Source organism: Lissotriton helveticus, chromosome 12 (assembly GCF_964261635.1).
Source record: "Lissotriton helveticus chromosome 12, aLisHel1.1, whole genome shotgun sequence".
NCBI classification, from domain to species: Eukaryota; Metazoa; Chordata; class Amphibia; order Caudata; family Salamandridae; genus Lissotriton; species Lissotriton helveticus.
In genome coordinates this window covers 735,879,783-735,895,784 of record NC_136073.1, presented here as the reverse complement: position 1 = coordinate 735,895,784, position 16,002 = coordinate 735,879,783, and the positions used below count along the sequence as shown (strand labels likewise).

General features: G+C 43.4%; 1 protein-coding gene across 7 annotated transcripts in view; it reads right to left on the bottom strand.

The window, feature by feature from the left end:
• Positions 1–14,582, bottom strand: part of LOC144798645 (uncharacterized) — a 657,474-nt gene extending 642,892 nt beyond the window's left edge. For 6 of the 7 annotated variants that reach the window (XM_078669622.1, XM_078669623.1, XM_078669624.1 and 3 more), the window contains exons 1-2: positions 14,466–14,582; positions 1,834–1,891 (exon numbers count right to left, since the gene is read on the bottom strand). In XM_078669622.1, the coding sequence (XP_078525748.1) occupies positions 1,834–1,891; positions 14,466–14,539 (132 nt within the window). In that variant the 5' untranslated portion in view covers positions 14,540–14,582. The remainder of the gene's footprint in view (positions 1–1,833; positions 1,892–14,465) is intronic. The other variant, XM_078669629.1, reaches the window with a different exon arrangement.
• Between the last annotated feature and the right edge of the window lie 1,420 nt (positions 14,583–16,002).

The following is a 16,002-nucleotide window of genomic DNA, read 5'->3' as shown; positions in this document are numbered from 1 at the left end:
GGCATGGCCAAAGAAAAGTTTGCTAGGACCTAACCACCAAGAATGCCAACAAAGTATTTTTGCTTTGAAGACTTGGATTTAATTGGAAAATCATATCTTATAGGCAGTATGCACTCCACACATCTGAGTGGAGATAATAGGTGTCACTTTTTTCTTTAACGTATACATGGAAAATAATGCATCAAAAATTACATATTTTATTGCACAATAAATAATTTAGCACTGTGGTGAAAAGTGTTTCTGTTACTAACACTAGACTCGCGATTACTGAGCATGTACTTAGATTTGGAATGCTAGAAACTGTCTGAGCAAATTTTACCCTTCTGTCTTTTAAGGATAACCATTACAAAAGTATGTTCCTACAAAAGAAAACATAATATAGATCTTGATGACATGCAAACAAATGTAAGAGGTACAACCAAGTTATATTGGCGCTAAAAGTCAAGGGTTTTGAAGTATGCCATATTTCACATAAACTAAAGCACATCTGCCTTCTGCCTATAGAACAGTGGTTCAATTCACATTCTTTTTCCGTTTTATGAATGACAGTTTTGAAAATAGTCAGATGTAATAAATCTGCTAGACATCAGTATATTTTTGATTGAGATTGTTGATAAGATGCTTTTTCAGACTTTATGCTTTCTCCTTGTTTTGCACCTGAAAGAAACGTGACGGAGAGACTTTTCTAGATGGTATATGGGCAAGAGTTGGAGGAGAAAACACAGTTCTCGATATTAGAGTCAGATCTGGTGCTTAATAAAATCAAAGGAAACAAAACCTTGTTATTATAAGTGGGCTCATCTCAAATAAAATTGCAGACTAAAGAGCTCATCTGCAATACAATTTAAGTCTAAAGTGAAAACTTGGGTTCATCTTTGATGAAATAATGTCAATAAACCGACAGCTGAACACCTCAGTTGCACATAACTAACAACTTTTTGGTTGGAGTCCGAAAGAAATAAAATCACACTGACCTGCAACTGAATACTTTTCTAGGACTGACCCATATTTGTGGAATTCACACCTCTAAGACTTGAGATCCTCCAAAAACACTAACAAATTTCTATGAAAACTGAAAACGTTTATTGTGAATTCTCCTGGGCATCGTTAATTACATGTTTTCGTCCTTAAACTGATGAAAAACGATGTCTACACTGCTTGACACACAACCATCTTGTTTCCTTTTCCATACTTTCCCTTATATATTAGCTGGCCTTCCCGTCTACCATCTCTCCCGTTCATGTTAGCCAAATACTTTTTAAGATTAAGCCTACCATATTGTTTTTCTCATAATTAATGTATTTCTAATAATGTGGCCTCGCGAATAATTGGATTTAATGCAGATCTTTTCTGAACTATGAAGTCACATAAGTTAAACAGCACTTACAAATACTCTGAGTCTACCACAGCACCTGAAGCCGATATTTACATGCAGAGCCTCAAAGAAAAGCAACAGGTAATAATGTCATCCCAAAAGCCGCAGTTGCACAGGTTTCAAATAAAACAAAGGACATAACTCCTTGCAAATGTTTCCGAAATTATCAGTTGCTTCTTGCACGAATAATATATGTGTTGATCTATGAAACAGTTCCTTGGTGAATATATTCACATTGTTTTAACTAAGATGGATTTCTGCACCTCTTTTAAGTACGCCTGCTTCTAGGAAGCACCCATATTGTTATAATAAATTCGTACACGATGGTCAATTTTTACATTTAACATTGTCAGTACAAGTGAACAGCTGTCACATTTATGCAGTGGCATGTTTTCTTTTTTCATTTGTTTGTCATACGTTTATAATAAAAAATTAACCAGCACACTGGGATGCCATACCTTATAGCTTTGGCAATGCTTGATTACTTTGCATCTGGGTACTTGTAGTTCTGCATTTCTAATAAGATAAGCAAAATGGTTTATATATGGTTACAAATGAAAACCAACACGTGAAAACCAAATGAATGAAACAAATAACCAATTACATCACTGAAATTCGCAATTTTGTTTGTAGGATAACAAGCCACAGCTCGTACAACAGCCATGCAAACCATACGTTGCACACCAAATGAAATACTCATAACCTCATCTTAATGTCACAGATTCAACTACAAATATTGTAAATTATCTTACAGATGAGATTACATATCACATTACCTCGTATCACTTTGACAGAGACAACTATGAATGTAGTAGCATTAATTGGTTTATGTGTTATTGTTTAAGTATAATTCACTTTAAGGTTTTATTAGTACAATTATTATGAAGTTATAAGTACTGGAAACTGGTGTACCAGTTAAGTTTGCATGGCAGTTGTGTGAGTAAGGATCGTGATCATATCTTCACTTTAACCGTTGTGTTTTCAGTGATTTCTAGGGCTTTAATCATAGACCACATCCTAGTGTACCCTGCACACAAATTTCAGAGAAAGACAACACTAGGTGTGCACAGCCTTCAGCCAAGTGCAGAATGTGGCCGCATTGCCAAGCCTCCAGCCAGTTCCTTCACCCAACTCTGTGGACACCTAACATCTGAAGTGCCTCGCAAAGGTTGGGCATAGGGTCAGGCCTCTGACGAGGCCCTGCCCCCAACACTTTGCAGGTGGTTAACAACCATTATACAAGGGCTTTGGTGGTGTGCAATGGGGTTGGCTGCGTCTGACCTCCAGCAAGCCTGAGGACTCAACTCACAGGTGGGCAAGTCTCGCTGCACACAGCCTTTGGCCTGCTCTCCAGACGCCATGGGCCTGACCGATTGTAGGCCTGAGCCAACAACTCATCGCTGCACATGGATACTCTATACCTTACACTCTGTATGCATCCAACACTTTCTGTGAAGGCCTTTCACCAGCCCGAGTTAAGCTATCTGCATGTAGCAAAAACCTGCAGCAAACAGCCTTTTCCCATACACAATGGGGAGGTTTGCTTTAGGGCCTGGACCTGCTCCTAAATCTTCCCAGGCAGTTACTCCTGCTGCCCACGGTCATTTGTCATGTTCAGCTGGGCTGGATACACTGCCTTACCTTCTCTTTGCCCATGCGCTCAACTACGAGCCCAACTCTCTGCAAGTGGCCAATACCTGCAGCACATGGCCTGCATTTGTGATTCCAGCAATAAAAGTACTTTTTTTATTGTATTTTATTGATGGAGGGGGGCTTTTGTGATGCTGCCAAATATGAGCCTGTGGGAAAGGGTGTATGTACTCTCCCTGCCCCCTTATAACCTATTTCATTTTCCCAGCACAGTGATCTGTTTACCATTTATTTATTTATTTTTATCTTGACAGTTTTGTATAGCGCGAACAAGACCCTTGCGGGTATCAGAGTACTTTACAAGGCACATAAAGGTGATTTGACAAATACATAAGAATACGATGACTTAAGCAAATACATTCCTGGTAAAAGTTATCGACTAGCACATATCAGCAGGTATTTATAACAAAATTCAGGTGAATCTAGCTAAGAGGATCGCTTTCACTTCTTTTTTGAAGAAAGCAGCAGGTGGATTCAGTCTTGTTTCTGTGGGTAAGGCGTTCCAAATCCTTGGGGCCATTCCTGAGAAGGTACGGTTATACGTTTTTTTCTTGCAGAAACGTAGTGGTTTAAGTAGAAGTTTATCAGAACTCCTAGTTGTTCTGCTACCACCCGATAGTACTATTTTCTCCGTACGGTATATTGGTGTTTTTTGGTGCAATGCCTTGTGAGTCATACAGGCGATTTTCAAATGGATTCTGGCCTCAAAAGGTAACCAGTTGAGGGCACGAAGGTCGGGGGAAATGTGGCAGTTTCTTCTAGAGCCAGTGATGAGTCTGGCAGCAGTATTGATTGAGGCTCTTAGCGGAGCGTTTGTTGATCTGGGAAGTCCGCAGAGAGCGACACTCCCATAATCCACTCTGGGGATTACTAGGGCTTGGACTGCCTGTTTAAAGTCATTTGCGGGTATGAATGGTTTTAGTCTTCTCAGTGTTCATCTGGAAATGGGCTCCTTTAGTTGCAGCGCTTATGTGTTTCTGCAGGTTTAGATTATTGTCCAGAGTTATTCCTAGGGATTTCGCAGAGTCAGTAATGGGAGGTTGGCCATCGAGTGCAGTTAGTTGCTGCATCCATTCTCGGATCGTGTCTGTTTGTTTGGGGGGAGCGATGAGGAGGAATTCTGTTTTTTGTGTGTTAAGTTTTAGATGGTTATTTACCAGCCAGATCTGTGTTTTTTGGAGCGTTGAGTTAAGGGACTTGATTTCTTCAAGAGAGTTGACCTTAATGTAGAGCTGTGCGTCGTCAGCGTACATGTGGTATTGGATGTTTGAGGAGTTGAGAAGCTCAGTGAGTGGTTCCATAAACAGATTGAAGAGTGTAGGGGAGAGGGAAGATCCCTGGGGTACTCCCAAGGTGACTGGGGTGGGGTTAGATAAAGATTGGTTGATCTTGAATCTTTGCGTTCTGTCTTGGAGGAAGTAAGTGAACCAGTTTAACACTGTTCCAGATAAACCCATTCTATGTTTTAAGAGTTCTAGTAGGATGTATGACATTACAACGCATGCTTTTACATCGCATGCCTTTACAACGCGGTTTTTACAACGCAAACCTTTACAACGCATAGCGCTTTGGGGTGCTGGATAGTGAATAGTTTAATTTACTATTCCAACTCCAGTCCCGTGGACACTAGGGAAGGTGTTGGACAGTAAATTAAACTTATTCCTTATCCTAGAGCGCCCCCCAGCGCAATGCGTTGTAATGGTTTGCGTTGTAAAAGTTGCGTCGTAAAGGCACTGCGTGGTAAAAGTTGCGTTATAAAGGATGTTTCCCATTCTAGTAGGTTGCTGTGTTTGACTGTATCGAAGGCTGAGGATAAGTCAAGTAGGATTAGCAAACAGGCTTTATTTTGATCCAGTATTTGTAGGGCGTCGTCTATGATATGGGTCATGGCTGATTCGGTACTATGCCCAGATCGAAAGCCTGATTGGAATTGATCTAAAAGATTGAAGTGGTCGATATGGTTGCTAAGCTGTATGTGGACACATTTTTCGAGCAGTTTCGGCAGGGTCGAAATGTTGGGTATTGGGCGAGAGTTGTTCAAGTCTGACGGATCAGCTGAAATTTTCTTTAGGATGGGGGTTACCTGACCTGCTTTGAGGATGTCAGGGATAATTCCTTGCACAAGAGAGGTGTTTATAATCCTGGTCCATAAGGGCAGTAGCTGTGGCATGAAGGTCTTTAAGTGGGTAGCAGGGAGAGGATCTGTGAAATGGTTAGAGGGATTCAAAGCCATGAGCATATTCAAGATAGCTTCTTCGCTGTAGAAGTTGAAGGTGGTCCAGGACGCGTTGTTCTTGAGTTCGAGCTTTGAAGAACAGTAAGCAGGATCACTGGTGTAGTCAGCGTGGTAATAGTGTGTCTGTATGGGATAGTTTGTCGTTCCGTAGGTCTGTCTTTAAATTCTCAGTCTTTGTAGTGAAAAAAGCGGCCATCTCCTCACAATTGGGGAGTGTTTCTGGACTAACTTGGAGGGAGTGGGAGACCCCCTTTGATTGAGTTTTGAATATATCAAAAAGTTTTTTGGGGCGATTCTTGGCTTAGTCTAATTGTTTTCATATGAAGTCAGCTTTTGAGCGTCTAATCTTTCTGTAATATGAGTTTCTGGTGCTCCTTAGTAGTTTGAGGTGGGCAGCGGATCTCCATTGTCTTTAAATTGCTCTCAGTGATCTTCTGTCTTCATTTAGCGTACCATCATACCAAGGGTTTGAATCTTTTGTGGTGACTCTTTTCAATTGTAGGGGTGCTATGTTGTCGAGTACCATTTTCATAGAATTGAAGTAGTGATCGGTCAAGTCCTGTACATTATCTAATCCGTCCAGCGGTGCGTGAAGATGTGGCTGGCGGTTGCGAGTGTGGAAGGATTGAGGTTATCTAGGTTTCTCCTCCAGATTGTTGTTCTCTTGGGTTGGATGGAGAGTAATTTCACTACTTCATTGATATGGAAGGTGATTATGTGATGGTCGGGCCAGTCGCAAGGTAGAATCGATTCAAGCTGAATAGAGTCTGCTTTGGAAATCACTAGATCCAGGGTTGAGCCCTTATCATGGGTTGGGCTATCACAAATTTGAGACAGGTTGAGATCGGACCGAAAAGCTTTGAGGTTATTGACCTCTGGGTCGTTTAAATCGTTCCAGTGGAGGTTGAAGTCCCCAAGGAAGATCTGGGTAATCTGCTGACCAACATTTGTAGCTAAAATATCCATGATGTGCTCGATGAAGGTAGGGTTGTTGCTGGAAGATGGTAGAAAGAGTGGAGTGAGCATATTGGTTTGTTACTGCTCGAGATGTCAAGGCAGAGGTATTCACATGAAGAGAATACCGGGGAGTTAGAGCAGTTCACAGAGAGGTTGTTCCTATGAATGCAGGCATTGCCACCCCCTAGCTTATCAGGTCGATCAAGCCTTGTGATGTAATAGTTTGGGGGAACTAAAATGTCTAAGATGGGTGAGGATGAGTCGTTTCACCAAGTTTCCGGTAGGATGATAAGGTCAGGTTTATTGGTTATAATGAGGTCAGCTATCTCGACAGCATGACGCAATGCCGATTTACAGTTTAGTAGGCTACATTTAAGCTGGGCCTTGTTCATGGTGGTGTTCTGGTCCTGGGAGATGGGTATTCCCCCGAGATTATTTTCGTCAATACCTCTGGGGGCGTGTCTTGCACTGCTAGATGCATTTGGTTGGATGGGTTGGATTAGGGACCGTGTCTGTGTGTCGTCTGTGTGTGCTGGTATAGAGGGAAGGGAGTTCGTAGGAATGAAGTAGGGAAGTGAGCTCACTTGTAGATAGGGCTCGCTTTTCCCTGGTCGGGCGGGATGAGGCATTAGGGTAGGGGACTGTATTCCATTTGGGGAGTTGAGGAGGGGAGCTAGAGCATTGCTGGTGCTTTGGATTCGTTCATGAAATGGGTTGATGCCGGATCAGGTCGTGTAGCGTTTGGATGTCCTCTTTTATTTGTTGAAGGGATAGAAGTATCTCATCAAATCAAGGGTCAGGTGTTGGAGTTATCATGTTGGTAGCCTGCACTGTGTTAAGATGAGGAGGCATTATTGCTAGAGTGGTGTCCCGGGGCAAGAGGTGAGCTGGTTCGACGCATGTTGGTTTTTCAGTGTGGGAGTCCATAGGGGAGGGCTGGGTGGAGAGTGGAAGTGAAGGGGTGTTGTTGTGTACTTTAGTGGGATCGAATTTAATGTGTGACATATTTGTAGAGTGGTGAAGACTACGCGAGGGGAGGGGATGTGAGGGGTTGTTGGTATGAGCTATGGGAGGAAGGACGGTGAGATTTGTAGTGCGGGGAAGGGGAGAAGATTGTCCTGCGGACAGATATGGAGTAAGTGTGTTGGCGGAAGAGATTGGGGCGGTGCCCGTAATGGGGTGGGTGAAGGTGCGGTTGTGGCGATGGGTAGGGGTGGTGGTGGACGCGGGGGCGTGAGTGAGATCTGGGGGCAAGGTGATGCGATTGATAGGCGAGGTGAAGGTGCGGTTGCTGCGATGGGTAGGGGTAGTGGGGGATACGGGTCGTGAGTGAGATCTGGGGGTGATGGTAATGGTGGCTGCATCCAAAAATTTCTGTGCCAGCGAGCCAAAGTGAATGCACCACATTTGTAAATCCACAGCAAGGTTGACGAATCCGCAATCGAGAATGGAGAAAAAGCTCCCAATGCAACAGTGAGCTTTTATTTTTTAATTGGATTTTCAAATCTTCGTGGATTGGCAATACTGTGGAGGATCCACTAATTTACTGTCCATAAGGCTCTAAAATGTACCTCCTCATGCCTGAACCAACCACCCTTTTAAAGCTAATTTCTCAACAACTAAACAAGATTTATACCAAACCAAGCACAAGTGTTTCTTTGAGTAAAGTTCTACCTTTAAGCCAAATTTGTTGTAAATTCTGTTCAGCCATTTTTTTCTGTACCAGTGAGCAAAGAATCCTATGGGGAATTAAAATTGGATTTTTGGGATCCCCTTTTATTGGTCCCCGCATAACAGGCCTGACTGAAACTTGCCAGTAAGAACTCAAAGTCGCTATACCTTTTTTTGGAAAGTTTCATGTAGATTTGTCAAAGAGTGACAAACTTATTAAGAACAACCTTTCCTAAATAAACTGACCTAATCACCTTAACTACACTACTGGCTCCATCACTGGCCGTGCAACAGATGCAAACACAGATAAATAGATATAAATCTTGAGAGGGTAATATGCGGTTTATTATCAATTTTGAGTGTATGAGAAAGGTCATGGCTCAGTGTAGGCGAAGTCTTGAATGGGTCATGATGCCTCTTCGCATGCCTCTCCGCTCCAGCAACTGAACTAAAAAGCATATTTTACTCCGTGTAGCTGCATTTATGTCTAAAAGCCATGGTATTTTTAGGTCACGCCTATCCCATTCCGCTAGGAATGGATAGGGGAGAATGTTAGTAGGCAAAATAACTTCTCAAACCATCGGCGGATTTCCAACAGTTCACGTGAACACAAGCACGTGCTTTTCCCCTACAAGAGCTTTCATTGGCTCTTCTCTTGGTGCACGCAGCTGCCTAGTCCTCCCACGCCCTCCCTCTCCAGCGCGTGCTCCACTCGCATCTGCCTGCTGCTCCCCCGCCCACCCCACCACCCCCCACACAGCAATGCCGAGAAGCTTGTTTCTTAAACTGCCTACCCCCGAGAGCTTGGCCTCGCACACCACATCAAAGGTTTCTTCTCCCCCTCACTCACACCTCATCCCCATATGCTCGCTCCTTCCCTCCATGCCCGCTTTCACTTTCTCCTCCCCCCCTCCCCAGAGCAATGCCAAGAGCTTTTTATCCTATGTGTACTAGTTGCAGTTTGCCCCTTGTTTATTTCCGGGAGAGTCGAGCGGCTCAGTTTAAGCAGAAATTACAGTGGAACTGCAGCAACAATGCATTCACAAGCTTCCTTGAAGCGACTATTCACAAAGAGAACAGTGTCATTGTAAACTTTTTTTAAGCAAGAGAGGCTGTGCTGCATATTTCAGACACTCGCCCTTGTCTTTTATTTCCACATCACACAGAAGCGCCATCCGCGATACGTAAACAGTTGGAAAGTCGGATTAAATATGCTTTTGATTATTTGTTTTCCCTAAAATGAAGCGCACCATTACAATAAATTTCCCTTAGCTTCACTCCAGCGTGTGCACGGCTGAATACAAAAACCTTTGCATGAGAAGGTACAAACATCAAAAGCCCCCTGTTTACTGTTCATTTATAACGCTCACTTGCTGCCAAAAAAACGACCTCAGAGCTACTGCGGGTCCGTTTCAAAAGGTGTGCTTTGTGTCTGGTACTGTACCTTGTCTTTGTAGTGTATTTTGCAGACGAGTGAGTACAGCAGGTAAAGGTGGCCGACGCTGAAGAGAAAGTTTAAGAAGCCGAGCAATGCGGCGGAGCCATCCAAGGAGCCAAGCTTCTGGCTTCACGATGCTACATTTTTACAGCCTGTGTGCGGTAGATAGTTTATCTTGGTGTGTGGTGTGATAGAGTTGGCTGCCTTTGTTTGGTAAAGACGCATTTTAAGAGACTGCTTGCATCATTATTGTGGATGGGGGCAGTTCTAGTATCTATGTGAAAACCCCACACGAAATCAGCAGTAACCATTCGCAAACAGGAAAGAGAAACATATACAAAAGGTCCACCGGCGAGCACGCATTAACTAGGAATGTGTTATGTTTTGCAACACAGATTTGTATAGCGCTCTACTGTCATTAGTATGCATTTGCAGCACTGTGGTGGTGGTGAATAATTCGTGTATTTGGTTGCAGTGTGGGTTGGGGAGTGTATGTGTGTATCCGGAGATCTTTTACAGTTTGGATACATGTCAGCTGAAGAGTTGGAGCATCAATGTCCGGCTTGGGGTTTGTATATTAAGTAACTCAGACTATGGTGTTGTGCTAGAGCCCTAAGCACCACTTTGGGCTTTTAGGCCCTGGCCATCGGGGGTGCTGTCACTCCGAGGGGCCTTCTTACACTCAGCCCGGTAGGGAGTCCGTGGAATCTCCAGGGACTTCCACATACCTCTGCATCTCCCCAGGCCCCTCCTTACCTCATCCACCAGCAGTTTACATTGTGATGCAAACCCCGGCGAAAGAAACCACCATTTACGAGCCGAAAGCTTCTAAACTCAAAGGTGGGCGTCCCCATTGGTGTCCTCTTACAGCTCACGGAGGATGGCGTGATTAGCGTAGGGCTGACTGGATGAGCTCGAGTCACACTTTGTGCTCATAAAGCACACGGATTGCTTTGTTTACAGTCTTGTAACACTGTAGATAAAGCTTCAGTGAAGTGCTGTTGCTCCCACTGCCCCTTCTCTTCAGCTTCCTCCCGGGTCTGCCAGTTTCACCATAGACGTATGTGTCTCTCTCTAGGTCCTTGCTTAATTTATTTATTTGCAGTTTTATATAGCGGGAACTCGATTCGAATGTATTAGAGTGCTTTACGTGAACATCAGTTATATTAAACAAGGTCAAAATCATTTATCAGGCACGGGGAGATTAAATGATTTGCTCAGATCTGGACGCCCAGACTAGAACCTGCGACCACAATTCAAAAGTAGACAGCGCTGAGCGTGCGTGAGGCCACATCCTCCCCTCCCCTCTTAGGGCCTCCCTGGAGCACCTATGAGGCTCACTATACGTGTAGCACCTTGAACCCCTTCTCATTTTTAGGCAACTGAGCTATGCGTCCTGGGATATTTCAATTCTGACTCAAAGTTACAACACTCTCTCACACAAACTCAGCACCACCACAGCACCACTCAGCACCACCAGAGCATCACTCAGCACCACCACAGCACCACTCAGCACCACCACATTATCACTCAGCACCACCCCAGCATCACTCAGCACCACCCCAGCATCACTCAGCACCACTCCAGCATCACTCAGCACCACCACAGCATCACTCAGCACCACCACAGCATCACTCAGCACCACCACAGCATCACTCAGCACCACCACAGCATCACTCAGCACCACAACAGCATCACTCAGCACCACCACAGCACCACTCAGCACCACCACAGCATCACTCAGCGCCAACCCAGCATCACTCTGGAACACTACAGCATCACTCAGGGCCTCCACAGCATCACTCAGGGCCTCCACAGCATCACTCAGGGCCTCCACAGCATCACTCAGGGCCTCCACAGCATCACTCAGGGCCTCCACAGCATCACTCAGGGGCACCACAGCATCACTCAGGGGCACCACAGCATCACTCAGGGGCACCACCACATCACTCAGCGCCACCACAGCATCAATCTGTGCAACCATTCAACAACAACTGGTTCAAATATGTTCACTCAATGTTTCAAGCTTTATTACAAATGTCACAATTTTTTTTTAATATTTCACTTCTGTTCTTGGATTTTCGTCACAATAAAATACACTGAACATAATCTTCACAAAAGTTATTTACAAAAGTTAAAGCTATTGCCATTATAAATTACAATCACTTTTATTTAAGTATTAATTATTTAAAAAAATTATTTGTAATATCAATACATCTAAGTCACGTAAATACAAAACATGTTGCATTACAAATTCTATAGGTGTCACATTTGCGAAAGTTATAACTATTGGCATTGTAAATGACAACGCTATTAATTTAGCTATTTTGAAAACCAACACATAAATAAAAAAATTGTCATTCACAAGACCAATAGCTCAAACTCATTCTCCGAAGTATTCTTCTTCGCCTCCTCCTCACCCTCTCTTCCCTTTCCTTCTTTTATATCTTTACCTCCTCTGTTTTCAACAGCCAATCCTCAAACACCCCTAATCTTTCTCCTTTTTGTTCTTCTTCTTGTTCCCTTACTTCTAGTCATTATATTACCTTCTCGTCTCCTCTTCTTTTATTTTTTGTTCTCCTCTCATGTCCCTACTTGTTTTTAGAAGGCTCACAGGCAGCACTAAGCCGGGAAGTTATAAACCACCTGTTATATTTGCATAAGGACCATGCGAGAAGCCTCGGAAACGAACTCAGCATCACTCAACGCTACAGCATCACTCAATGCCACAGCATTACTCAGCACCACTCAATGCCACAGCATCACTCAACGCCACAGCATCACTCAGCACCACTTAACGCAACAGGATCACTCAACGCCACAGCATCACTCAGCACGACTCAACGCCACATCATCACTCAACGCCACAGCATCACTCAGCACCACAGCATCACTCAGCACCACAGCATCACTCAACGCCACAGCATCACTCAACGCCACATCACTCTGCAACACTAAACGCCACAGCATCACTCAGCACCACTCAACGTCACAGCATCACCCAACATCACAGTATCACTCGGCACCACTCAACGCCACAGCATCACTCAGCACCACTCAACGTCACAGCACCACTCAACATCACAGTATCACTCGGCACCACTCAACGCCACAGCATCACTCGGCACCACTCAACGCCACAGCATCACTCGGCACCACTCAACGCCACAGCATCACTCGGCACCACTCAACGCCACAGCAGCACTCCATGCCACAGCACCACTCAACGCCACAGCGCCACTCAACGCCACAGCGCCACTCAACGCCACAGCACCACTCAACGCCACAGCACCACTCTAGCCACAGCACCACTCTAGCCACAGCACCACTCTAGCCACAGCACCACTCAACGCCACTGAACGCCACAGCATCACTCAGCACCACTGAACGCCACAGCATCACTCAGCACCACTGAACGCCACAGCATCACTCAGCACCACTGAACACCACAGCATCACTCAGCACCACTGAACACCACAGCATCACTCAGCACCACTGAACACCACAGCATCACTCTGTGCAACCATTCAACAACTGGTTCAAATATGTTCTCTCAATGTTTCAAGCTTTATTACAAATGTCACTAAAAGATGTTAATATTTCACTTCTGTTCTTGGATTTTCGTCACAATAAAATACACTGAACATACTCTTCACATAAGTTATTTACAAAAGTTAAAGCTATTGCCATTATAAATTACAATAACTTTTATTTAAGTATGAATTATTTAAAAAAAATTAAAAGCCATTGTTATTTGTAATATCAATACATCTAAGTCACGTAAATACAACACATATTGCATTACAAATGCTATATGTATCACAGTTGCGAAATTAAAACTATTGGCATTGTAAATGACAAAGCTATTTTGCTATTTTCAAAACTAACACACATTTTTTAAAAAATCATTTACAATACCAATAGCTCAAACTTTCCTAATGCGAGACCTATTGCATTGCAAATGCTTGTTTTTAATGTGTATTTGCTTTAACCAAAGTTATATAAACAAAATCAGGATACGAGAGGTTAAATGTATGCAATACGGTAAAACCACATTAAAACGGATTCCTGACTTAAATAAAGTAATTGGTGCATGCAATATATGATGGGGCAGTGTTTTTCCCATGTTCGTACTAGACTGTGTTTATAAACTTGCATCTGACCTTTCTGCTGTTGAAATAAATGTTGACCCCTGGCAGTGAGTCAGGCACAGGGCCCGGGTTAAGGCCAAATCCCTCCTGCAGATATCTAAATGCAGCGGGGATTAGGGGAAAGTGTGTTATAGTAACTAACTGGATAACTCATTTAAAAAAAGTAATAATTATGAGTCAAACATGCTAAATCACAGAAATTCAACAGGTATGGTATCTAATGCACACAATGCCACACCATAACGTTATCCATCTTGCAGAAAACACAAAAACACTCATTTTAAAATCACACTAGAGACTGACTACTAAAAGTAAAAAGTGAGGCAACGTAAGAGGCATTCATTCTCAAATAGTACAAACACACCCCAACTTATCCGCAGGAAAAACAAAGCAACCATTACATATATAATATATAACTTTAACACTCTTTTTAGGTTTCAGAGTAGCATCCTACTTTCCGCAAAGATAGTTAAACGCCTCGTTGGGGGTACTAAGGGCTATATAAATACAATTTAACATTTTAATCACAACACAAATTGATTTCAGAAGTATTTTTGTTACTGCCTCAGGCAAATAATTGCTAAAACCACATTGACGAATTGAGCAGGTGAGGTACCTGATGCACCGCAACTTCAGAGATCTCTCCTGCTGAAAGTCAGGCGGGAAAGGTTCATCCGAGTTTTTTATTTAATTACATTCTGCAATCAACAATTCAAATATGAAGGTACAAGTGCGCCAGATGCAAAGGAAAACGACACAAGACATATCGCAGATTTCTTGATCAATTGCAAGCTATAAGTATCAATATCCACAAAGGCACATAACTGTGACAAACTAGGCCCAATGCAAACATAACAGTCTCACATCTATCCTAAAACCTTTCCAGGTTTACCTCAGAGTAAATGACAGGGTAAGATACAAGCACCCTTTTATTAAATAATTAAAGCGCTAAATTTGAAGAAAATAATCTTGAACATAGCATTCAACCTGGAAATCGAGAGAACCGACCACCAATCTCGTCTAGAATTTCCTGGAACAAATCCGTTATTCGAGCCTCCCATCAGACTTTCTGTCCGTTAGAGGTGGAAAACATGACGGATTCTGATTGGTCTGAAGAACCCTTACGCAATAGTGTAAACATAATTCTAGAAGTTGATTGGCTTACTGGGACCGGCGTGTGGTTTGGGATTCGTTGTAGTAAGCTGTCACTCACTTTCTTAAAAGCAGTTGTGTGTTTCCAAGAATGCACGTGAGTCGAGGTCAGACACGGGCTTCACGTTTCCTTGAGTTAAATGGTACCCCGGCTTTGCTGCTTCTGTCGCAGAGAAACCCGAATTATAGGGCGTCACATCTTATACCCTCATTCATTGCCTTCTCAGCAGCCGAGATTCACGTTAATCTTCTATCGTTTCAGGTGCCAGGCCGCAAGCTTCTGTGTTCGTTCCGAATGTCCTCTCCTCGTAATAACTGCAGTGCAAGTCCACTCTTGATCCGCTAAGAAATGGGGGGGGGGGGGGTCAAGGAAACCGTTACATCTTATTCCATTTCTAAACACTGTTTTCTACGCCTTGGTGGCCTCCACTTACCGGAGCTGCACAACCACGGGCCCGCCCTGCCTGCCACCCTAGCATTCACCACTGTACGGCTAGAAAGTCAGAGCTGCTACCTGGCCGGTATTTGCAAAGTAACGAGAATACTGTCGATGTGAACGCACTTTTTCACTCAGCCATTAGCCATTCCAGAATAGCAAATGCTACAAACCGTGCAGACTGTAGTGTTCTGCTAGGTTCCCTGTCTAGTCATTCTAGAACCCCAGACCTAATTGTCTTTAGCGATCTCAAAGTGAGGTACCGACAGTTTTCACTGGCAGGCTTCTTGCAAACAGCATTGAAATACATGTGACTGTATACATTTTCTGTTGAAATACCCCTGTGATTTGATTCAAATATCAACACAGGAGAATTAAGTATACATTAGTTATGGTTTCTAGTCTATAGTCCCATCATATGACGCTACAGTGAGTTACAACTTTCATTATTCGAATGGGTGTGCTTCTGTGGATTGAACAATGGAGGAGGTTGTCCTTGAACCACTAGAAAACTGCTAGCACCAGACCAAACATCGTCCTGTAGAATCATCAGAATGTATGTTACAGAGTATTGACAGTGGTGCACATCTTAGAATCTGGGTGCAATCTGATGCGGTGATACTCAATTAACAGATTCAGAAGAGTGAAAATGTAAGCATCTATAAGCAGTATATTGCCCACTTCACGTAATTTGGAAGAGGATACTTACCCACTATAACCTTCACATTACAATCAGCCTGTTCACTCCTTTGAGGCTATCACTTGTGTGTATAACTACCTCACTTATACATCCTTGCAACCCTTCTGTAAGTCCCCTCTCTCAGACAATATCAAACACATACAGATTTCCTCACTTGTAACACAGCTGGTATCAAATAATAAATATAGCTCGATTCACCCTCTGAACCTGTGCTTGTGTGTGTCATTTAGAGTTTA